Consider the following 25,858-nt stretch of genomic DNA (forward strand, 5'->3'; position numbering starts at 1 on the left):
GCATTAGCAAAATGGTGAGTGGAGCCAGCAGCAGCAACAAGTCCTTTGGCAACATGTTGCCAAAGAGTGGGCATGTTTTTAACCGATGTTGCTGACTGTGGTGAGTTTGGCATTTGTTGCCGCAACTCATGGTCCAAACGGCATTCGAGGAACTGTTGCCGGATCCCAGCATTCAGTACACGACGGAGTCTACGAGGCGGCGGCACACGGCGCGGCTACCCGCTGATTAACCAGTTGGTGTGTTGCTAGCAACTGCTTTGGCTCCAATTCCAGATATTTTTGTTCGAGTTACCGCGAGTGCCAGTGCCGCTGAGTGTGCATTTAGAGACAGCCTCACGATTGGCGCCATTTACAATTACCGTCAGCTGCTGTCTGCGCTCGCGCCGCTGGCCACGAATGCTGCACTGCAGCTCAATGCCAGCTATGTCGCTGACGAGATCTACGGCAGCGGCAGCGGCAGCGGCGATGGGCTCAACGGCAGTGATCTCTACATTTATAGCAACGAGCTGGATCCGGAGCCGACGCCAGCATCACCGGCGCGATCGGTGTCCGGCTCTCTGGCATCGGAGGCAACAATGACATCGGCTACTGCATCCGGTACTACGGTAATGCCCACGCAGTTGGTGCCGTCTAACCGTAGCATGTCGCGGGTGATCGCTGATGTGCCCATCTGGGTGATACCCTGCTACAGCATCATTCTGCTTTGCGCCGTCGTGGGAAATCTGCTGGTGGTGCTCACCCTCGTGCAGAATCGCCGCATGCGCACCATTACCAATGTTTTTCTGCTCAATCTGGCCATCTCGGACATATTGCTGGGCGTGCTCTGCATGCCCGTCACCCTGGTCGGAACGCTGCTGCGTAACTTCATCTTTGGCGAGTCCCTCTGCAAGCTCATCCAGTTCGCTCAAGGTAAGTCGGCTGCTCCGAGTCCGCCTGAAGTGAACCTTTGCCCTGCAGCTGTCCCATGTGGCCGCAGTCATTATGTGCGTCTGTCCGCTTTTATGAATTCATATACTGCATACATACATGCACACATGCATACATGCACACATGCATACATATACATACATATATACCAACACGCATGCACACAGTATTATGCTTATTCAGTGCGAAAATAAAGCGTGGGCAGCTATTTGAATTGTAAAGCGGAATGCAATGGAACTGAAACTGAAACTGGGACGGAATCTGATTTTGGAATTGAAACGAATAAGTAGACGCGACTCGGTCAGCCCTGTACAGAGTATGTCTATGTGGGAAGTTTTATGAAAACTGGCTGAAATCTCTGAGTTTTCAGATGCCCTACATAGAGCAGCCTCTTGAACAGAGGGTGTGCGTATGTGTGTGTGCGTGTGTGTGTGTGTGTGTGCGTGTTCGTCGTGCTTTTGCGTCTGGCTATTCCCAATGCTAGTGGCCTTAATGCAACAAGGCGTGTGTGCTTGTGGCTTTAAATGAAGACACCCCAAATAAGCTGGGTTTAAATATTTGCTACTTAATGAAATGGGTTAATGTCCAGCTTATCGCAATGCGCACATGTGACAAATTTGGCGAAACGTTTCTATGAAATGAACTGTCTAATCATCTAATCACATTAGAAACGCATCCAAACACATACACACACACACACACACACACACACAAATCCGTAAATCTGGGCTCTTAAGAAATTTGATGTGGGTGTCGCATTCGAAATATGATAAGCCAAAGGTGTTTCTAAATAGATAATGTAAAATAGTTCAATTATATACCATAAGCTAGCTTATAATATTTTGAAAATAAAATGACCTTATACATATATGTTATATATACATTTCTTTATAGGGTTAAAGGTAATTACAAAATACGTTTATCAAATGAATGTAAAGCGACTAAGACCTATTATTAATTAACATATTCATTTAAGCTATTAAGTTTAATTTCATCAAGGTATTAAATTAGTTATAATTACATAAAATAAATCCTGGCAGGTTGCCTTTATAGCTATTTCCAGAACAACCCGCATCTATTACACTAGTTAACAAAATTATATTATTAATTTTTTTTTGTATCTATTACCAAATCTACTTGTTATATATATTATCCATGTTAATATTTTTGTTTATCGAGTAATGTTCAAAAAGGCTTAAGAAAATACCAAATTTTGAAATTTGTTCAAAAAAATACTCACTCAAAGTCCACTTTCTGTCCATCAGGGGCCAGGAACTCGGTAGGGCATCAGCCTGTCTGTGCTATTAACGAGAGTCACATGCAATAATAATGTATCTATGTAAATTTGCACAAAAGTTTATTTAAAATCTTTGACATGCATCCATTAAAATGAACACATAAGCAATTTGCTTTAAACGACTGACTGCAGAGACTATTTAAGAATCTAGCATGTCATTTTTATGCGATTTGATTTCATTTTTATGGCCAGTCTTTTATAGACAATACTTCCTATTACTTATGCATAATGATATTCCACATAAGAGCTTGTGAGCAACGCATTTATAATTTAAAGTAAGTGCCATTTGGCGCGCCATAAAGTATGCCACCGCGCATAAGCGCCCATTACCGATTTCCTATACCCTTTTAATACCCAGCAGCAATTTGAATGCGCAGCAACTGGTTATGATAAAGATGTGCAAGTGTATGCCCAAAGCAGAGAACGACAAGTTCGATCTAACAAACTCTATATATTCCTAGTCCGAATGACGATTTGGCACAGATGAATGTCGTATCAGGTTTATATGAAGTTTATTTCAGGACAAACGATTTCTAACATAAGTTTTTTATTACACATGGTCTTATTTTTACCACATATGATATTTGCTAGAACAAATGGAAAGCTTTCTGATCAGCATAAGCAATCGCTTTAACGGGTTATCTGTATTCAAGAATCATCCCAGCTTCCAGGGTATTTTTTGGCAGAGCACACTCGCCTTTGGCATTTTTAGTTGTTTATTATACAAGTCATAAGAAGCTAAAGAGTCATCGACCCGGCAAACGAGCGCTGGCGAGTCACCACTGGAAAGTTATAACAATGGCCGCACCAAAGGTTCAAAAGTTTAAATATGCATAGACACACACACACGCACACACGCATACACACACACACACATTTGGGGCGGAAATTACCGGTTATGGAGCGGCACTCACTTGTGTAGTTATAAGTCGTTCCATAAAGCAAGAAATGAAGCAAGAAGCAACCCGATTTTCAGACCAAAATTGACTCGAGAGCAAATGGGTTGCCGACATTGTGCTCGTAGGCCCTTTGTGATTTTGTTGAATCCCCTCACAAATTAAATAGCTGTGACCCAGCAAATGTCGATGATCGGTTTTGGTTACCTAACCGTACAGCCCCGACCCCGCCCAGTCACATGGCTGAGACGGTTGCCAATTTGCTGCCTGTTAACAGCAGCTTAGAGAACTTGTTCTGGCACCTGTCACAAATGCTTATCAATTGATAAACTTGATTTACTTAGCTGCAAGCGCTTTCGGCACCACCGAAACCCGCCAAGGGTTGGCGCACCACTCCAAAAGTTGAACTACAATGTTATAGTTAAGCTGCTGCTGCATGGGCACAAAGTTTTATAAACAAAGGCCAAACAAATTATGTATTAATGTTGGTGCTCTCGACGCTCTCTAGCTGGATACATAGTGAATACATAAATTTAGAATATATTTATGCTGCGAGCATAAATTGAAGTGCTTCAAAGCACACGCACACAAGCACACACGCATACACACACAAATAAAGATAAATACACAGATACAGATACAGCTACTGAGCCGAGTGGCTGAAGCTTCTGGCCAGGCCCTGCATCTGTGCCTAAGCCAAGGCAAATGCCAAGCCCGTAACAATGCTTCTCAGATAATACGAGGCAAATCCTTATTTTCAATGCGAATTAGGCAAGTCTTAGCATAACGTGAGTGCTGCCAGATTGTGAAAATGTGGAAATGTGGAAATGTGAAAATGTGAAACTCTGCGAATGTGCAAATGTCTCTGTGAGCAGCTGAAGTGTGTGTGTGTGTGTGTGCTTTAAAAATACTTTAGCATTGCTCCAACGATTCGACTATGTGTGTCTGCTTCAATTGTTGCACGGTGGGCACACATATACATAAATAAATGTGCGCATCTATATGTAAATTGTCTCATCAAAGTCGCTGAGCCAGAAGAATAAGAATGTTATAAAAGCCAACTAGAAACAATAGTGAATAAGCGCAGCAGCCAGAGACAGACTTCAAATTGGACTTGCATATATTTAAAAAAATACAAATAAAAAGCAAAAAACAAACACATTGTGAATAAATGAAGCACACAAATCATGTGCTTCTGTCGCCATTAAAGCTAGCCTTGCCTCCAAGAGACAAACTTTAATATGTACTTTTAATGTTCTGCTGTGAATCTCACAAAACTATTCAGATATAATCCAAGGCATTCATAGTTTTAGGTATTTCCCTTTGCAGTTTTTCTCTTTGATTTATACAAAGCTTACGTTCTATTATGCGCAAACTGTAAAACGTTGCAAATGTTGTTGGCTTTGCCAACCTTTTTTTTCACATCTGCAGTTTTATGACTTGTTTCCGTTTCCTGGTCCGGGTCCACTGGGGCTGGGACTGGGGCTGCGGCTGCTGCTGCCGATGATGATGTTTATAATGTTGTTAACTTAGTTCGAGTTTGTATTCAGCTGGCTGGCTGACGAAATTGTTGCTCCGTGCATGTTTATTGCAGACATTCATTTTTTCAGCTCGACACTCACATGAGCAACTTATTAAAAGCATAATATGCAGTGTCGGGCACAACAACAACAACAGCACGTGCCACACGACCAACCCCAAACCGACATCAGGCAAAAGTGTCACACATACATGGGGATGCCGCCATATGGCAGTTTGCTGGCCAAACACGCCTTCTGGCAGCTCGGCACCGACTTGGAGCACATCTGTTGCACGGCATCCACTGGCACTGGCTCGTAAATTTATAAATGTCAACGTCGCTCGTTGCTATACGGCCTGTCACACCGATTTATGGCCATCATTATGTCAAGGTGCACTCGCTGCACTAGCCAGACGAAGTCGCATCGAGAACCAGAAACCAAGTTCATGTTCAAGCCGATGCCCTAGCCGAAGGGTTTGCTGCCTGCTGCCTGATTTATATGCGCCAGCCTGGGAATCCGGTTATTGCCATCGTCGACTGCCAAATTCAATTTGCTTGCCAATCTTCAATTTTTACTTGGCAAAGCTCCAAGCTCGAGCTCGAATCAAATCTTTAATCCAAGGGCTTTTCACGCCTGTCAGCCGCTAAGTGCAAACCTCAACCCCAAAATGTATGCTACACTTTTCTTTGAAACGAAATGAACAAAAATCGCAGACCGTATACAAGCAGTATATATATATAGTCTACTATATATATACTATATAATGTATAGAATACAAATAATTCCAGACGATGCCCCGCCGTGCTCGTCGGCCAAACGCCGCGGTCTTATTCACAGCTCTGACAGCGAGCAAATTAATTATTAATTGGACTTTTATATCTTCTCCTATATTTATACTATTTTTATTTATCCTGTGTTGCTGTTGCTGCAACATGTCAAAGGCCATTAATAAGGCGTAAATAGAACAAAATGGCGAAAAATTGCGAAAAGTTGCGCAAAATTATGAGAAATGAGAAAAATTGAGAAAAATGTGTGCAACAAACAAAGAAAATATTTATTTAAGATCGACTCAACTTGCGCTTATCAATTATCCGGCTTTCTTCTCTCACGTCCGCCCGCAGCAAATTATAATCGAAATTGAAAGAGAAACAAACGGACCAAACTGTATATGCGGTTGGCCTGGTTCCCAGAATATTAGTCACAGATGGCAGAACAGTGCGTCCCACAACAATTAGAAACTGCGCAGCTGCATGGCCGACTTTAAAAGTAGTTTGTTGTGTGTGTTTTTTATGACCTCAACACATTGAAAACGGCTAAAAAGTAAAGTAAAACTGTTTTGTGCAACTGCATGTAACAGGCAGATGGAAGCATATCCGACCTTATAAGATATATACTTATTTCTTGCTCATCATCGATATGTTTATTAAAGTATTAAGGGTCATTTGTCAATATGGCAGATCAGTTTTGTTTGCTACGACGTACGGACTTGTGTTTGTGGTAGGGAAAGATAAAAGGGTATCTACAAGTCGAGCACTGCCGACTAGAGTAATGTTATGTTGTTTAATGTTTTTCAATTCAATTTTCCCATTTTTACATGCTCTACAGCATATTTGTTTTGTTTGCCCTTAGTTTTCAATAAGACTAAAAGCCAACCAACTAAAAGCATAAAGTACACTCAAATACACCCACAGACAAAGTTCCACAGCACCGCAAATAGCCCTGTGGACGCACCGCTACCCGCTGCCCGCTCCCCGCTCCCCGCTCGTCGCTCCACTCTCTACTAGCACTCTCTACGGCCACGTTTGTGTTGGCCCAACATCATAATTCCCGCCTCGACTTGCAATTTTCACCCGCTGAATAACCTTGCACATTTTTCAAATAATATTGTACATTTTTTAACGTGCTTAATTTTGATTTTGAAGGAGGAGAAAAAGTGTGCATTGGAAAAGCGTTAAAGTCTTAATTAAATATAAATAAATATTACGTTTAATATGATTATTTTCTATATGATTTGATGATTTCATTAATTAAATTATTACAAAAAAAAATGACTCTTTATTTATATTGCATTTCGCAAATACATTCGAGCTGGTGCACAATTTTACAAAGCACCAATAAATAAAATGGAATTTGTTATAAGCAAATTTTTGCCATACAAATCATCATAGCACACGCTGAGCCCGAGCTTCTGGTGTAGAAAATAAATAGTTTTCTTCTTTTATCTGCTCGTTTGGCTAAGTAAAATGTATTTGCACAACCAAATAAATTCATTTTGCATATAGATATTTTTTTGACCGTCCGCAGACAATGCAAGAACAAAAGCAATTTTTGGCTTGGTAAAAATTATTTGCGATGTACATATTTCTTTTCAAAGAGAGTTAATGTTGTATTTACATCACAAACAAAGCGTGTTTGTGCTATTATTTGAATTATTTAATTAAAAGTTTTTTAAAACAGCTTTTCATGAGAACGTCACGTCACATTTACCGCACCTTTTTATTTAAATAAGCGAGATATGTTCGAAATGGGCGGATTTAAATTGATGTATATCGCATTTATTGATGAGCTTAAGCAAATTTGAATCTGCATGTGGCTTAAAAAAGCGACTAGTATAACTCTAGCATTACCTGTCCATTATGCAATAGCTGTTAATATAGACAAACGTACAACTAGACACGGCAGGATTTGGTCGTCAGGTAAAACATATTAGAGCCTGCGAAATAAAAAATAGTTATTTCAATACTAAAACAAAATTTGTTTTTGTTTATTTTAATTATTTTAAATAAATATATGAAATATATGAAATTAAGAATACACAGTGAATAACAGCTGTAAATTTTAAAACTTTGCAATAAATCATAAGTAAATAAATTTAAATTCACATTTTTCCTATGCTAATCTAACTAATGGGATATGTTTGAGGCTTTTTCTTGATAAGTTCTAAATAACAGCCAGTTTAAGGCGTCTTTAAAAAAACACTTTGTTGTGCAAGGGGACGCACACACACAAGCACAGACACACTCATACACACGCACAACTATGCGTATAAGAGCAGACCAACGACAAATATTTAGAGGAAATTCGCACCTATGAAATACACCTCACAATCTGAATTAAATTAATGCGACGAACAACGGGGAAGGGGAAAAGGAAGCTCCTTTTCTGTGTGTGTGTGTGTGTGTGTGTGTGTGTGTGTGTGCGCGTGTGCACGTGTATTTGCTGTTGTCACATGTCACAAAAGCATACAAATGAGCAGCCATTTTTTTTAAAAGAAAAAAGAAAAGATTTGCCTTGAGGCAATTTAAACTTTGGCAAGACTCTGATTTGGTTGATATTCCAAGGGGGGAAGGGGGCCCGCAGTTGCTGGCTGCGAATGCCGATAAGCAGGGGCATAGACATAGCAACGCTCCGGCGGCGACATCTGCTCGATAACAAGACGGCACAGTCTCCGAGCCAGTTCCAGGCCGATAACTAACTAGCCAACGTATGTATATACATATATTTGTCGCTTTTGACCTCTGAAATGATGCTATAATAATACTAGTGCAGCGCCAGGGACATGCATTAAAGCTATGGCTAGCCAGGCAGCAGTTAGACCTTTGCTGCCACCTGACCAGCAACTCGTCCGTTTTGGCACCCAATTTGTTTTCCAATTTACTGTGAGCCAGAAAAGTTGTGTACGAATCATTGCAAAAGTTTTCGGCTGGTCAGCTTCGAAACAACAACAACAACAGGGCCGGCTACAATTACGATGCTGGTTTAAATAGATTGGCTGCCACGCCCATACATAGATAAGGTATACGGCTTGCCTCTGTGTTCGTCGCCAGACACAGAGATTGGTTGCATTTGATATTATCCCGAGGGGGCATTGAAACTAAAAACTCGGCAGCATGGACAAACAAAACATGCAAGACAGTACGTCGACATGCACTTGGGTGAAAAGTTGTTCATGAAGTGCAATTCAAGTGCGAGATGAAAAAACTTGTGCGGCAAGTCCTGTCGTTCCGGACGCGGCACGTTGAGGCAAGACGGAAGCTTGCAGCACTTGGCATGCTCTAAGTAAAGTATCTTGTCGCCTTATCACTTGCCCGTGGGGGACTCTATCCTTAAATGTTTCCTTCAAGTTGCACTCATGGCTACGTCCCCACCCTTCAGCCAGCCACTGCAAAGTGACTCTTAACCGGAAACAATCAAAACGCTGCCTGTGCTTTCGCATATGCCCACATATTTGCCAGTCTATTGTTAAGTGGCTTACTGTTTGCGTATTTGTCCAAATGTAGTATTTGAACACGTATATACATCACATTGCGTATATATATATATATATATATGTATATCGTTGGGCCAATATGTTTGAAGAGCTCATTTTGTTGACATTATGCTGGATAATAGCACTTCGGCACAAGTGCCTGAAACAGAAATCAATTGCCAATTGATTTGCCAAACTGCACCCTTCAATTAGCACAAAACCAAAATATTAACTGAGCATTAGCGTACAATACCCTATAGATATACAACATTATCAAGCATTATAAGTTGGTTCAGATGTGCGAAATTCCTTTCTACTTCCAACATATTGAAGATGTTTGTGAAAACCAATTTCCAAGTTTTGAAAAATTCCAAAAATGTTGGTTAAAGTTGCTTGGGCGAAATTTGTATTCCTTTGCGCTCACTTTAAAAGTAATTTTCATTTTTAAAAATAATGAATACGACTTTTCCGGATTTTAATAAAGGAATGCCCATTGATCGAGTTTAAGCTTGCCATGAGATAATATTAATACTTATGTTGGAATCGAGCATATTGTCTTATTGTGGAAGATACCAACCCAGCTTAAATTTTAAAACTTAAACCCTAACTTAACTCAACTTAACTTAACATGAACAGAAAACTTAAGAGAACGTTTTACTACAAGACTCTTTCAATTTAAGAATTGACATGAATTAAAAAGCGTAAGACAACTTATTACAAATATTAAACGATAAATTAAAAAGTTAAAATCGAAACTTAAGATTTGACACCAACAATTTCTCATTAGTAGAGTTAAACATTGCTTTAAGTTATTTGTCAAAAATGAGGATAAACTATTAAATATGCAAAAACTGAAAAAAAAAAAACATGTTTATATTTGTTGTCGTCGTCAGTTCAGCTCTCTGCTGAAGCTGAAACAAATATTTAGGCCTAATTGGCGTGCGGCACGTGTCTAATTCAATTGGAAAATAAAATATGTTAATTAGTAGACATTGAATTCAAACTAGATAATTCCCCTGCCGCCTACCATGGCGAGTGTCTGTCATTTTGGCTGCCTGTCAATTTGTCTGGCGCGCAGCACATTTTAATTTGTTATGTTTTACAATATGCCTTAAAGCATCGTGCCGAATGTGGGCTGGAGTTGGACGCCGGAAAAACACATATAGCCAATAAAATTGAGCCTTCGGCAAATGGCGTGACAGTTGGTCCTCTTTTGGCTGCCCGCCCACGCCTTGTCGATAAAAAAAAACAATGGAAACCAATTTCTTTTATAATTTCACAATTTTTCGGGCCCGAAGTTAAACACAGTCGGAATGGAAAAAGCAGAAAAAGCGAACAAACAGAAGAAAAAACAAAGGAATTGCAGCAGGTTCCGGCAATGGCTGCTGATATACCCTGTGTCCAATTGGCAAATATCTACATATATGTATGTATGTGTATATATCCATATAAATATGTATATGTATGTGTATATTGTGTATTTGTATATTGATATTTATGCTTGTGCTCAGTCACCCAGACCCAAGTTACATGCATAGAAGAGGATAAAGTAGGCTGTTTCGTGAATAGCTCTATAGGGCAATTTTCGGTCGGTCCTTTGCGACAGACAATTGCTGATTTCTTATATTTTACGACGTCCGAAAGTTTTGCGTTGCCATTTTTTATTGTTAACTCAAATTGAAATGATTTTTATTGATAATACGCACAGCACAGGCAGTCCGGCGACTGGATGGGCTTTTCAAAGCCAGCACACAGATGATTTTTTTTATTTTCAGCTGACGACTCAGTCCATGAAATCGCAGTTATGGCAAGTTACGGCCGTGAAGCAAATGCCCGGACTACTAAATCAAAAACAACGACCAGAGATGCGGACCGCCCGGACATAACGAATTGCCTTTGAGATGCGGACATCCATCGGTCGATATGTACCCACTTATTTGAATGTCCCATTAAAAGCGATTTTCCCTCTTGTCTCGAATCTATTTCTGAACAATATTCAGTGCATTTTCATCCACCTGCAATTCTTTGCAGTATATTGGGACACGTTTGGCTCACAGAGATATTAGATGTTTCCCTGTTCCCTGTTTCCCTAGACAGACAAATTACATGCAAAAACATACCAAAGAGTACTTCCTTCTGCCTTTGATAGCTTTATGAATTCAGTTGCTTTCCAAAACCTGACCCAATATTGACCTGCAAATATACTTGATATGTACCCAAATGTATGCAATTCAAATGAAATTGTGTTTCCATGTAATTTTAGTCCATGTAGATCACGGCTGCAAGCAGGTTTTGCATCGAACCCGAAATTCCAATTTAATTCTTCCATGTAACGAATCTTTAACCCAGCCAGCTGCTAATAAGTAAACATTCGAATTGAATACAGAACAGAACAGAAGTAAATTTGCTTGAAAATAGAAAAGTTTTTGTGAGAAATCCAGCTGCAAAGTAGAAATTACCTTGCTCCCATTCATTGCATTTCTACCATATTTGGTAGCTGCTAATTTTGGGTGTGGAGCTCAAATTTAGCCCGCATCTTGAATATGCAAATATTTACGACTCGCAATACTTTCAGCACAACGGGCAATTTTAAATTAAAACTTCAGTTTTTTAATTAAAATCAAGAAAATATATGATAAGCGAATAAATGAACAAATATCTGGATTCAAGGCTGTGGCAAAACAGTTTCACATGCCGCATCTGAAGGCAGGCAGCTGGTTCGAGCTGAGCCAACGATATTGAACTACAGATACAATTAAATTATGAATTCAGATTTTATACATAAATTGCTATTTATGGATTTAATACGCTTGGAGACATTTGGCAATTCACAAAACAATATTTCCAATATCCAACTTGTTAGCTCAATTTCATTGCGTGGGCAGATAAATTAGCTGAACCTGCCGGCAAATTGGCAAAGCTGAATTTCGAATTTAAATAATTTATTTATTCTAATTCCAAACGCGTGAATGAATATTGTTGATTTAACCCCTTTGGAATATTTATAAAATCGTTTAAAATCGCGTTGTTAGTCGCCTACACAAAGGTTAAAGTTTCATTTGCATGGCATAAATAGCTTAACAGAGTATATTCATAGCAGGGGTAAACATACTGAAATTGTGGGAAAATAGCATTCGAACTGGGAATTGGCCAATCACAGCACACGAAAAGTATCAAGGCGTCACTCGAGCCGAGACTGGGTAAACTTTAGAATTTAATGTTGATAGGGCAGGGCAGGGCAGGGCATGGTTGGTGCGGATAGGTGTCGAATAGGTGAGCCCACATTTAATTAACTCTTGATGTACGTTTCTGACTTTACAACTTGTACGCCAAGTTGTAATTGCAACTCGGCCAAAGCTGACTTAACCAAATTTCATGTTGCAACTTGCTCGGGGTCTGTCTTTCTGACTGATTCCTGCTAAAAGTTTGCTTGAGTTTTTCCGACTTTTGTTTATTTACTTAAATGTTGGCTGCATTTACAGCGAACTTCTGTGCTGCAGAGGCGGTCTAAGTGTTATCCCACGCGCCAACTCCACCCCTATACCACTCATTGATCGAGGGGGGCAGCCACACCTGCGGGCTTGGACAGGTGGGCGTTGTTGCATGCAAATTGGCCTTGGTTCCTGGCAACCGCAAAAAAAAACTCGCTAGCTGTTGGGCCAAATACAAAAACACGCTCAACATTTTTGGGCGTCTGGCTTCATATGAATTAATTAAGCAGCAAATTGGCACGACTTTGCCTCGGGCCAAAGGGCATCCGTTAGTGGAGTACCTAGAATGCTTGCTTCACCAATTGCCAGACTTTTGTTTGTGTTTTAGCGCATTCAAGTCTGGTATAAAGTAAATAACTTTTTCTTTTTTACTAACAAATTTTCCATTTGAAAATCAACAGAACAATGCGTCAAAGGGCGCCAACAGCAACATACATATATTCAAGCACTATAAGAACAGGTTTACAACCTTTCGGTCAATTACTCTGGGGGTAAGAGATCCTTCCCAAATACCCTTCTTGTATAAATGCTAGGTTTTATGTCTTCTTGGTTATATTTTTGGAAAGGGGCTGCAAGCAAGGCAAACTTAATGCCACAGCAAATGTGACTTTGAGCGTGGCAAAAATGCATTTGACTAGAACTTGAATGTGGATCATCCATCATAGAGTAAGCCCAGCAATCTGGTCTGGACAAGAAAATCTGACCTTTTTTTTCTCAATACTAGACATACACGACAATAATAAGCACATATTGGTCTAATACTATAACTATTATAGATATATATTTATATATATATATGTGGCCCTCGGCTTAAGACAATGCTGCATCCATACCCTTTCCCTAGACTCGAGCCCGTATTCCTGATTGATCTGTTGCTTAAATGACGGGCTCAAGAACTGGTATCAAAATCGTGTTATTTTGAAAAATACTTTTTAATAGGTAGGATAGTATCCATCAATTAATGTATTAACTTTTTGTGCATCCATAACTAATTTTCTTGACTCATATTTGCATTCACAGCGGCGACATATTAAACAATAGTACCCAAATATAGCCCGTGGTTAGTAGAGAATGCCGTTTGTAATTAAATGTGAAACGAGTTCAGCTGTCCCAGTCCCCTGAACAAATATGCAAATGGCAATATGTGTAATCAGCAGCCCCGCGAAATGAAACGAATCGAAATGAAATGGTCAGAACTGCAATAGAAAGCTCCGAGTGCACGAGTGCACGGGCGTATGCCATGCGTGGGCGGCCAGGCGTGGGCGTTTGGGTGTTTGGGCTTTGGGCTTTGGGGCTTCTGGGCGTGTAGCATGCGACGCATGTCAAGCCAGCAGGAGCAGGAGCGAAATGGGAATTGAGAGATGAGAAAGCTGCATAAGCATTACCTGCCACAGGCGCTGCCCACACACGAGCTTATTTTAGCAAATTTACAATTCAATGAGCCTCTATTTGAGCCCCAAATTTCAATCCCTGTTGCTTGCTTGCCATAGAGCAGCAAAGCAACAGCAACAACAGCGACAGCAAAGCAACAGCAAAAAAAGTGGACACTATGCCTGTGCAAGAGGTGTACTGTAAATCCTATTTAATGGCCGGACAGTCGCCTAATTGGGCCAAGTCTGCTGTCGACTTCACAAAATAAGCCGAATTTAACAACCAATAAACCAATTTTTATATTCTAGAACCAGCATACTTTCTACTTTAAACTAAAGTCCCACTGGGTCAAATGACTTGCGACACGAGCCTCTGATACTATATTTATGAAAACAAAGAATTCAAAACAAAAGAATAACTATACGCGTTGACTTAAAGTAAAAGAAGTTCGAGTAGTAGAAGTAGCTGTCAAATATTTAAATGATAAATAAGAAGTAATTAAATTAAATAGAACTGAATTTGTTACGAAATCTACATTTATGACCATTCAATATCATAACAGGCAAGTGCTATGCTTAAAAATAAATTTGCGATTTCGAAAATACGGATAAAGCAAAGCTTAACGAGTTCGAAATTAAATTGAATAGCCTTCATGATACATTAATTATACCTTTCGTGAGTGTATATACGACTGGCCATGAGCATGCTTAGCAAATTGGCCCACGGCAATTGCCCAATTGAAAATATCTATTGAATATGCAAATATTATTATGCTAATATGCATTAGGCATAAACCACTTTAAAGCCCTTTAGGCCCGGGCAGTTGCTTGTAATCGCTTAAACAATTCCGAATTTATGTGTAATGTGCAAAATTGTGACTGAAATTGAAGAAGATTCCATTCAAGCTCAAGCAAGCTAAGCTCGGTTTATTAAATAAATTTAAATGAATGGAAATAAGTAAATGATTTTTTTCACTTTCGACTGATTTCCACTTTCCATAGACGAAAGGCAACCAAAGGAGGTGTCTCTGCTGGGGGTTCGTATTCAAAAAGCGAAATAAACTTGCGCGAAGTTACCTGTCCAATTTTGAGAATCTAGCACGTTAAACCTAAGAGAAATAGGATTGCGATATCGACTTTGATCGATTTCAAGTCTAGTCCTTATAGGTTCTCAGATATATGCACTCACTTATACATACGGACAGACATTTAAATGCTAATCAAGAATATATAATACAGCTTATTGGTTCCAGAGATACTTGCCCCTGTTTCACACAAGAGCACAAAACCAAAGTACCCATTTTTTAGAGTAGAGTAGAGTTCAGTCTACAGCGCCGTGGCGTGACTTTAAACAGTTTTAAGCTGTTGCCGAGATTCAACACTTTGCCTCGAGTCCTTTAACGACCTTTCACACTGGAAACTACACAGATTTGGCATTCCAATAACATTGGCTGCAGGGGTTGGGGCAGAACAATAATATCTGAAAATTGTGCGACGTGCGCGACATAAAACACAATTGCCTGAAATTGTATTTACATTTTGAAAATCTGTGGGGCCCAATTGATTTGAAGCATTTTCAACTTTTCAGCATTTTCAACATATTCAGTCAAGTGCTTTTTCAGAGAATTGCCTCTGGGATTGGCGTGTACGCAGCTATTGTGTATTCGGCCAGCTAGATTCTAAGTCGGCCTGGGCTGGGAACTGTCGCAGTCCAATTTTCCTATATTTAGCATTTCCATAAAATTTGCATGTTTATTTGCGGGCGGACTCATTGAACCATGGCCGTGGTCAGATGCGGCGCTGCGCCGCTGCGGCGGAGCTAAATTTAATTTTGTTTCATTGTTAATGAGCTTGGCTTGTTTAACAATTTGGCTCACGCTCAGCTAATGGGTTGCTGCTCACACAACAACAACAACAACAACAATAAACACCCACACACACAGACAAACACACTCGCACGCCCACTGAGAACCAAAAACAGTTTCAACTTTGCAGCCCACAAAATCCAACAAGGCCCACGGTCGCACGGTCCAATCCCCGATGCCCATCCTCCTCCATCCTCAAGCCCAACGTCTCCGATGGCCCACACATCCGTGGTCCTTAATGCTTGCGTGTCGGTGTCACTGTTTGCTTTCTATCTGCATGCCAGCGGATCCAGAAAAGTGAACGGCAATATGGGAAACGGCTTTTGATGGAAACGCAAGGCCTAATTTTGCAGCAGCAGGCAGCAGGCCTCTGCCCTTTGACTGGCAGCCGCGCATCGTCATCATCATCATCATCAGAAGCAGCATTTGGCATTTGGCATTTGGCCCAAATTGAGTACTACAACTACCATTAGTAATACGAGTGCCGAGTGCTATGATGAATGATGCATATCTGGCAGAGGTGGGTTGACTTCATTATGTGGCGCCGCAGGTGGGATGCCGCCTGCAGGCGACTGACATGCAAATAAAGTTAACGTTGGCCACCATTTGGCCATTATCATTATCGTTGTCCTGGCCCAAATGATTTGCATTTGTTATGCCCAGCGCCGACAAATCGAATCGAGAAATAGAACCGCAACCGCCAACGTAACCACAGTCGGCATAAATTAGCATTTTAATGATGCGTCTCATGTAATGAGACCTTTCCCTTCCACTATGCAACTTGATGACATGTCAAATACCCTCTAAGAAGCTTTATTTGAACAGCAAAACATCCGGGAGTAATTGTTCATTATTAGAACAGTATCGATTTTGACAGCAATCGAAAGTTGTTTAGTCCTTCTGCAGCTGCCGTCATTGATAGCTTTCGCCTATGTCAATAGATTTTCGTTATACTATACTTTTATAAATATCTCTATCTGATCAAGCTATCCAATGGCAATTTTTTTTGGATGTTTTAATAAATTAATCTGTAACTGTGTAACACCAGCTATCCTCTATCAATATTAACGCGCCGAGCTGCTTTTGTTCGTTTTCTAACACTGAAACACATTTATGGTCTCTCCATTTTGATTAACTGTATAAGCTTTAGTCATTTTAAAGATTAAGGTTAAGATTTAGGAATATATTTTAAAAAAAATATGTACTCTGCGTAATATCGATATTATCAGTCATTGCCTATTAATGTTTTCGAGTGGGGCACTCTTTTAAGAATTCATACACTGGGAATTCCCTGATCTTAAGGAATAAACTATGTAAATAGAATCAAATCAAATGTATGTATTTATTAGATATCCGCACTATCGACAATATCAGCTATTGCCTATCGAAATTATCAAACGGGACCACTTTTATACGTTTTTGAACACTGCAACATATTTATGGACTTTCGATTTTGACACTGATTATTTACAGCCGCTTCGGTGGCAGTTTCCTCTTGGACCCTGGTGGCCATATCCTGCGAGCGCTACTATGCCATTTGCCATCCGCTAAGATCTCGCACCTGGCAGACCATCAATCATGCCAACAAGATCATCGCCTTCATCTGGCTGGGCAGTCTGGTTTGCATGACACCGATCGCGATCTTTAGCCAGCTAATGCCGACCAGTCGTCAGGGTGAGTAAGCCAATTTAGCCAGGCTAAAGTCAGTCAGCCAGAGTCCTTGTGTTAACCCTAATATTCCGATTTGCAGGATTGCGCAAATGCCGGGAACAGTGGCCGGCCAACTCCTTGGGCTATGAGCGGGCGTACAACATCTTTCTCAATCTGGCGCTACTCGTGGTGCCGCTAATGGCGCTTAGCTTTGCCTATCTGTTTATCACGCGGACCCTCTACGTGAGCATGCGCAACGAGCGCGCCATGAACTTTGGCAGCAGCGGCCCCGACGTCGGCCTCACCACCAACAGCAGCAACAGCAGCAGCAACAACAACAGCAGCTGCACCGGCATCCGGCGCAGCTACGGCAACTCCAACTACTTGATGCGCATGCAGATGCGCCAGGAGGCGATGGCCATCGATGGCACCGCCAAGCTGGATATGCTTCTACAGCAGCAGAAAGCAAGCGGACTGCCGCAATACTATTACGGTAAGTAGCGAACATTACCCGGCTTTGCTCGGGCTATGCTTCTATTGCACAAATACTAGACAAGTCTTCGCAAGCGATATTTATAGAGGTCTCTTAATTAATGTTTAGAGAAAACAAGCTAAGTGAACTATTTTAAATATTAAATAAGAAATAATATTAGTGAATAGTATTTTTATCGCACCTGTGTATATAAATATCTTTCAATTATAGAGTATTTGAGTTTTGGTTCCCCTAAAAGACTGCCCTCGTATTATTGGGTTGGGTTCTATATTCAAGCTTAAACATTTTCCGACTTTAAATTTATCTCGTTTGCTCCCTCCCTCCCACTCTCACCCACACTCTCTCTCTCTCTCTCTGAAAGAAAACTCTTTCAATAAGTGTACCAGTAAAAGAAAATTTCTGAACAGAAACAGTTTTTGCGTGGGCTAAAAATCAGACGACGACAGCTTCAATTGCTTGAATTTGCGAACATTTTGTGCTCACATGGCCGTTCCCCTTGCCCTGCTCCATTTTGCCGCCCGCTTTCGTTCGCCCACACACAATTTGCATGGCAAAGTCATCCACGCGAAAAATGTGTTTCACTGCGGCAGCCGGCTTGATCCAGCTTGCAACAGCCCAACAGCTCGGCCGGCTCTAACGAGATGCGGTTCCTCCTACTAACTAACCGCGTTACTCATACGCCGCATAGTACTGCTTTAAGTATAAAACGTGACGCAGCTAAACTTAACCAATATTGCCACACTATTTTCCAAATTGGTTACATTTGAATTTTCGCTGCTATTTGGGCCAAATAGATGCCGCTAACTGACAATCAATTATGGCTTTGGAAGTTCTTAAAGAAGGTCATAAATAGAACTTTTCATTATTACCAGATTGGGGTTAAGTGAGGTTAGGCTGGCCCAAGTCGGCTGCATGGCCCTGCGGCAGTCCGTTTATCCATTTGCGTTAATTAGAGCCTGTTCCGGATGGGTTAAGTTACAGCAGCGAGTCAAACGAGACGTTTTTAGTTTTCTGCGCGTGCCTAAAAGTATACGTTTACCCCATTACTGTGACCCGCAAACCAAAAATATAAAAGAAAACCCGTTCACTTGGCAGCCCTGTCGCCATCTCGCCCATCCACTCGGATTTGCTGGAAAGCGGCTCAAACAGCAGGCAAACAGAAATTGCATATTAGCGTAGACTTGCGCTCTTGCCGAGTGCTTTTAAATGCAAAGCTCCACGCAGATAATGAATTATCACAGGGTGCTGCCGTAAAGGACACTCGGCTGGTTTTCAGCAAACCTTCCTCTTTTTTTGCCATACCAGCTGGCGGGCTAAGTGCCGCTTCACATCCGCTTTGCATTAGACGGGGTTAGGCACAGCGAAAGGGTCAAATTAAATACCATAAATTATGCTTGCGGGTCGAGCATTTAAACGCTCGTTAAATGTCCTTATCTCGTTTATCGACCTAAAAGGGCCACGCACAAATTAGTGAGACCAGATCAGGTCCCCTCCGCAAATGGTGTCACCATTTTCACATGCCACATTCCACACACACACACACGTAAATGGCCACACACCACATTGCCACAAACAGCTAAAAAGCTAAAAAAAAAAAAACGAGAGACATGCTCCAATGCCAGTTGATGATAAATTTTATTAAATTTTTAAAACCTATGCAATTTACGGCCGGCACTTAACATTTTTGTCTCATAAATTGCCAGCCACCCCGCCGCCCACTAGAGCTAGCAATGCCCCGCTCGGGGAAATGGGCGAAAATGTTTTATTACACTCAGCGCAACGCGCGGCGCTCTCGCTGGCAATTTCCATAACCAAGTTTAATATAATTAGAGCCCTAAACGCGTAATATTTGCTGTAAGCCCCGTTGTCATTAAAGCCTCGCATGGGGTATCACAACTTGGTCACGAGCTGTGCAGACAGCAGGCTTTTGTGCTCGAACAGGACACTGAACTCTTGCAAAAAGCACGTGTCCGCCTAGCACACACTTGTGTTTTAACCATGGCAAAGTCTTAGCTCTGATTACTATATAATGGATCAGACTGTGGATACAACAAATGTAATTATTTTTATAGTCTATTTTTTGGTATTCTCATGTTAAGCAAGGGTATTCAATCTTCGGCACTTTCAGAACATTTCATCTTACGTGTTTCTAAGTAACGTTATGTTAGCGTTATGTTAATTAATTAAAATAATTAATTAAAAGTGTAATTTTTGTCGTATTCTAATTACGACGACAGCAACAAACGCCCAAGATTTGGCAGCACAAGTTATATTTTATTCATTCGCAATGACAAAATTATGCCTCAATACTGAGAGAATTTGACTTGAGAAATTAAAAAAGAAATTTCTTTAAGTACTTCTCTTGGAAGTCGGGAAAAAATGGAATATCTATGACCCTAACCAGCACTTGGTTGCGGCTGCAATCTCCGCCGCACAGTTTACAAAGGCTTGGGTCAAACAGAATATTTGAACGATAATGAAAAACAGATTTTTACACCTATGAACTGTTTGCCAGAGTGTACCCTCTATATATATTATATATATATATATAATTAAATATTCAATATGTTAGTGGAATTATCAACTCTTAGCAACGACGCCTTTTCACGACTTTTTTGACTTTAGTCTTGTATAATGCGCCAAGTTGTAGTCATCGGCGGCGACGAGCTCTGCAATTTGTGAATTAATGTTGCTTGAGAAAAATCAGTTGCTGATCCTCACCTGCCGCATCTATGGCTCCGCGCGCATTGATGGGCACCGAGTCCTCGCCGCTGACCAGGCGAATGTGGGCCGTGCGTTCGGCGTCTGCCGCCGCGCCGGCCAGCTCGATAATCTGTCGTGCGGCCGCCACACTCTGCTCAAACTCGACCTGCCGCCTGCGGTCGTTGGTGCTCTTCATGGCGGTGCGATAGACCAGATCCACCAGCCGGCTGCTGTAGCCATTGTCGAATACGCCCTCGCGGCGCAGCAGTGCGTTACGCTGGCGCAGAGCAGACGCTCGGCCGCCCATCAAATCGTATGGATACAGTTGCTGACCTGGGCAAAGGTTAGAGCTAAGTGGGTCATTCGGGCCGGGCGAACTTACCCAACTCGGTTCGGTCCGTTCCTTGACGACGCTCACCTGGATGCTTCTTTAGAACATCATACGACAGCTTAATGCAAATGCCAGCTGCAAACAGCGAACGCTTGGTACTCAATATAACCGGAAGTGGGCGTGGTCTCACTTACCCCAGAACACAATTAAAATAAATAGCAGGATTTGAAGACAAAAGCGCCAGTTAAACATTTTTCCTTGAAGGTATTTTCAGCAACCATTTTTCATCCAACTTTTTCGACAGCTCTCAGCTCCGGCTATTGTCAAGGCCTGCTGTTCATATTCAGGAAATTCAATGAAAAATGGCATCAAATCGGCCAAAGATATTTAAAGCAATCGAAATTCGATGACATATATGTGTACATCTATATATTTCACACAATGAAATATACCGATATCCGAAGCGCAAACAAAGGTTCCAGCTGGGGCAGCCACTTGCCTGCCCAGCTTGAGGCACTGTGCATCCAGGCAAAAGCACAGCTGAGGCCGTCACCTGCAACGTGTGGCGTGTGGGCAGTTCTTCTTCAGCCACGAAGGGCTTTGAGGCGCGAACTGCTGCAGCTGGAGGCGGATTGAGGCAATATATCGGAGCCGTTGCAGCGTAAATAGGGGCAACAGCTTGACGCATCGTTGCCGCCAGCCCACACGGATTGTGGGTGACCTGCGAGTGGCGTCGTTCATCCAGGCCTTGCACACTGCGAAGAGCTGCAGCGCGCACAACAGCTGCTAATCCCGCGCCGGCAGGCCAGTCGATGCCCAGTGCAAAGTGCACCATGTTGCCAGCCCCAAGGCCCTGCCACGCCGAGCAGCCAATTAAGTGGAATCAGCAGCATCGTCCACGATACTCATCCAGCAGCTGCCTGTCCGACTGCCATTCGGCAACAGTCTAATGCCCATCGTCCGACTGCGACTGATTAGCGCCAGCTGTCAGTCAGTTGCTTAAATTGGTTATATTGTGATTTACATAAGCCAGCTTTAATGCCATTCCGCCCGCTATTAAAACTGATGCCTTCCACACGCACAATAAAACACAACAAAGCTGTACCCCATTGAAGGGAAATGCGGAAGAAATGGTATCGTACATATACACCATGATAAAACCCGTGCCCAGGTCTGAATTGCCGTAACCTATATATACATATATATAAATATATATGCAAATATGTACTTACCCAAAACAATCGCACACACACGCACGTTTATTGCTCTCTATTAGTGGGGGCACGGAAAACTTTCGCATATAGACATAAAAAAAAACAAGTGAAATAGAGAAATAGAAAGGTTAAAGTTAACTGAGAGAGAGAGAGAGAGAGAGAGAGAGGGGGAGAGGGAAAGAGACGGAAAAAAAAGGAGTGCATAAGAGTAAATAAGAGTGAGAATGTATGAACTGAGTTGAACACAAATTTTTAATGTAACACTTATCCAAAAAGCATGAAGATCTGTAGAGCTTGCTTAAATTTATGAGAATCGCATAGTAGGGCATTATTGAAAATTACATTATATTAAATGTGTGGCGCATCTGGAAGAAAACTTGGTATAGGAGGTCATTCATATATACACATATACATACATACATACAGACATACTAACATATATGCATACATACATACATACATACATACATACATACATACAGACATACAACTTACTTACGTACATACATATAAACATACAGACATACAGACATACATGGTACTTCCATACACACATACATACATACATATACACATAATCAAAAAAAGACCTACCTACATATTTAATATATATGCTGGTCGGGGCACTCTCAATAAAATCGTTCTGGCTGTTGTATATGCAAATATGTTGTTCCATTAGCAAACATGCACGCTTTTAGCTTGCGATTATTAACAGTCGAATCAATTAAGCCACAACAAAATTAAATTGGGAAAATCGTCGAATCATGCTTACATTTATGTAGATGTAAGTCTTCCCCTCGTCAAATGTAAACAAAAATATGCATATTCTCTTTAATCTATTGTACATATGGATACTGGCAATATTCTCCATATTACATATATAATACAATATGTGGTGATGTGTCGAACAGCTTTCTTAATTTAAGCGAATGATGTCAGAAACAATGATATATTACGTATACGCACAATCTTTGCCTCTGTACACAAAGTGAGAGAAAATATACGGAATATATACGGTCAACATGTTTGAAGTGAACTGTTTTAGTGTAAACTAAACTTAAGGCTGGCCGACTCGAGCTCAATTTTGCTTACGATAATGAACACCAAAAGTGAGCGGGTTGTCTGCATAGGTATTTGATGAACCTTCTTTTTCTATACTCAGCGAGGACCAACTAGATTTGTTATGAAAAAAATATATCAAATATACATTCGTGTATCCCCAGCAAAGGAAGGTTTGCCACCACATCTATCATTGGAAATTGCATGGGCTTGTCTTTGATATACTCTCTCTATCTCTCTCGCCCAATCTCTTGCAGCGGAAGGCTACGCACATGGCGGCAGCAAGCGGCGCTTATTCGGCTCCTGCGATGGCCGGCGGCATCTTTACTGCATGCGCAGCGCCTCGGTCAAGTCGCTGCGCCATCAGCAACAACAGCAGCAGCAGCAGTTCCTTGGCGGATCTGGAGACTGTTGTGGCCGAATGCAGCGAATGCGGCAGCAGCAGCAGCAGCTCTACACGACCGCGGGCAGCGATGGAGAGCGGCGCAAATCGTTGTCCACGCCCAGTTTGCGCATCACGGAGGCGACACTGCGCAGGTAAGTCGACCTGGCATCACAGCTCTATGAGCACCATTGCAGCATCTAAGATTTCCATATACATATATTGTCGCATGCAGATCCAACGAGAGCAAGAGCTTGGAGAGCAAGAAGCGGGTGGTAAAGATGCTGTTTGTGCTGGTGCTGGAGTTCTTCATCTGCTGGACGCCGCTGTACGTGATCAATACGATGACTATGCTGATTGGACCCGTGGTGTATGAGTATGTGGACTACACGGCCATAAGCTTCTTGCAGCTGCTGGCCTACTCCTCCAGCTGCTGTAATCCGATCACCTATTGCTTCATGAATGCGAGCTTCCGGCGTGCCTTTGTGGACACCTTCAAGGGCATGCGACTGTGCGATGGCGGACTCTTTGGATTTTGCCGACGCCGCTCCAAGAATGAGACGAACCTATCGGTTGCTGGCAACTCGATTGCGCTGGCCAATTCGGCCATGTCCAGCCACACCATACTGGAGAGTCCGCGCCTCTGAGGCAGCCGGCGTCAGCTTCAGAGGACGCGCACTCTGACGCGGAAGCTAGACAGAGACAAGGACAGGCAGAGGGAGAGGGAGACAGTCAAAATCAGGGTCAGGAATGCAACGGGTGAGGGGCTGATGGAAACGGAGTCACTCTAAAACAAGTATGTGATGTGCAAGAAATTGAAACTGTGGTTGTCAACGATTCTACTACAAGTAAGTTGTGTTTGGTATGGATAAAACTAATATTATATTTGGGTTTCTATGGCATCGGTTGCTGCATAAACAAAAAATATATATATAATTATATACACAAATAAGTATATCTATTTATAATAATCATCTATCACTTCTGAGCTGTTGCATTGTACTTTTATTGTGAATCTAATTGTTAAATTGTTAGACTTGTCCTGGCCGGCAATTCGCGGTCTGCGTTTCAGTGTTTATACAAATGTAATTTTTTTTTGATATAGTATGTTTAAATGTGCAAGCAATCACGAATACGATTAACCAAAAATGAAATACAAAAGAAAAAAAGTATTTAAAAATCATATTTACATAGAGTATAAGTAAAGAGGCGTGGCAAGAGAAACATTCAGCTGCAACTCCTTTGAATTGTAACTATATCATGCATTTGGAGAATTGAGAATCTCTTAAACTGTTTACCTGGTACTAACCACAAAAAACAAAAAAAAAAAGAAAGTAAAAAAGATAGATCCTGTTTTGCATTTCTATTGAAAGTATAACAAACTATAGTTAATTATATTTAAAAAAAAAAAGCAAGCAGCAAGACTTACTGAGAAAAAACTTTGAAACTTGGCAAGCATGAAATTTGATTTCTTCAAAATATAAAATATCTAGATATTTTACAAAACATGCCGTGTGTTTGCCAATGCAAAATCCACACAAGGCGTGTTTGAAACCGTCCGTTAAACTATTTGTCAACTACATGCATAATTACTTAGAATTTGACACTTTGTCTAGGCTACCAAGCAGAAGAAATTAGCCAGAATCATATAATTGCATTATTTAACTAGAACCTGTTCACTTTGTGCTACACAAACAGGTCCGAGTTTCAGCTCGTTGGATTATTCATGAGTAATACAAATGGGACTAGAACATTAGATGTACATTTCTACTGTCGTAAACAATGAATTTCAAAAGAAAATTGTAGTTCTGTTCGGATTTAAGCAGAGTAATTTAAATCAAATAATTTATGTACACATAAAAAACATTTTAATAAATAAAAACAAAATAAGTATTATATATATATACTCTCAAATACATACATACATATGTTCTTAATATATGTGTGCGTGTGTGTTAAAACAGAAATTTTAATATTTTTCACTTCTGTACACCTCAACGAACTTAAGAAATGCAAATTATGCGATTCATATGTAAAATAGCAATAAATGTTTTATGTAACATAAATACCAAAAGCAAAAAACAATATTGAATGGAAGGGCAGATCATTTCGGAGCATACTTTTAGGCGGGCGCAAAACACACAGAAACAGACATTTTTTGAGCATTCAATTCAGGCGCTCGTTGAGCATATTCGCAGTGAATAAATTAGTAGATTATTCACGAATACGTCGTGCGAATGCTTGGAATTGATTGCCCATTCGAAGTTAATGGCCAGCGCGTAAATTCCGTACAAATTTCCAGCTCCTGGGCTCTGCTAGCTGCCGGCTGCCATATAAACCATTAAGCACTAAGACGCTTTGACAGCTCCACGCTACTCGGGACAAAGGCAACGCCAACTCCATAAATTACG

The 25,858-nt window shown here is 41.1% G+C and overlaps 2 protein-coding genes across 3 annotated transcripts; one reads left to right on the plus strand and one right to left on the minus strand.

Moving 5' to 3' along the window:
- The first annotated feature begins 321 nt into the window (after positions 1-321).
- Positions 322-24,671, plus strand: CCKLR-17D1 (Cholecystokinin-like receptor at 17D1). Its single transcript, XM_064681045.1, has 5 exons — positions 322-909; positions 17,089-17,289; positions 17,366-17,758; positions 23,323-23,602; positions 23,683-24,671. The coding sequence occupies exons 1-5, from the start codon at positions 576-578 to the stop codon at positions 24,092-24,094; spliced, it is 1,620 nt and encodes a 539-aa protein (XP_064537115.1). The 5' UTR covers positions 322-575; the 3' UTR covers positions 24,095-24,671.
- Positions 20,339-21,173, minus strand: LOC135427515 (uncharacterized). 2 transcript variants are annotated; one of them, XM_064681047.1, is made up of 5 exons: positions 21,080-21,153; positions 20,987-21,048; positions 20,844-20,927; positions 20,480-20,794; positions 20,339-20,427 (listed from the first exon to the last, which is right to left on the minus strand). In XM_064681047.1, exons 2-5 carry the CDS (start codon positions 21,042-21,044, stop codon positions 20,363-20,365), a joined length of 522 nt encoding a protein of 173 aa, XP_064537117.1. In that variant the 5' UTR covers positions 21,045-21,048; positions 21,080-21,153; the 3' UTR covers positions 20,339-20,362. The 2 variants fall into 2 exon arrangements, with proteins under 2 accessions (XP_064537117.1, XP_064537116.1); XM_064681046.1 differs by having other exon boundaries at positions 20,987-21,173.
- Positions 24,672-25,858: the final 1,187 nt, after the last annotated feature.

The sequence above is a fragment of the Drosophila montana genome, unplaced genomic scaffold (genome assembly GCF_035044405.1).
Source record: "Drosophila montana isolate Dmon_TW-CO22-7 unplaced genomic scaffold, ASM3504440v1 contig_2178_1, whole genome shotgun sequence".
NCBI classification, from domain to species: domain Eukaryota; kingdom Metazoa; phylum Arthropoda; class Insecta; order Diptera; family Drosophilidae; genus Drosophila; species Drosophila montana.

Bases quoted from the DNA above. Each gene is read 5' to 3' on its own strand.
- CCKLR-17D1 (XM_064681045.1), top strand. From the start codon at position 576: ATGACATCGGCTACTGCATCCGGTACTACGGTAATGCCCACGCAGTTG. The intron at 17,290-17,365 runs GTGAGTAAGCCA...TCCGATTTGCAG, and splicing joins AATGCCGACCAGTCGTCAGG to GATTGCGCAAATGCCGGGAA. The intron at 17,759-23,322 runs GTAAGTAGCGAA...AATCTCTTGCAG, and splicing joins ACTGCCGCAATACTATTACG to CGGAAGGCTACGCACATGGC.
- LOC135427515 (XM_064681046.1), bottom strand. From the start codon at position 21,044: ATGTTTAACTGGCGCTTTTGTCTTCAAATCCTGCTATTTATTTTAATT. The intron at 20,928-20,986 runs GTAAGTGAGACC...CGCTGTTTGCAG, and splicing joins TATTTTAATTGTGTTCTGGG to CTGGCATTTGCATTAAGCTG. The intron at 20,795-20,843 runs GTAAGTTCGCCC...ACCTTTGCCCAG, and splicing joins AACGGACCGAACCGAGTTGG to GTCAGCAACTGTATCCATAC.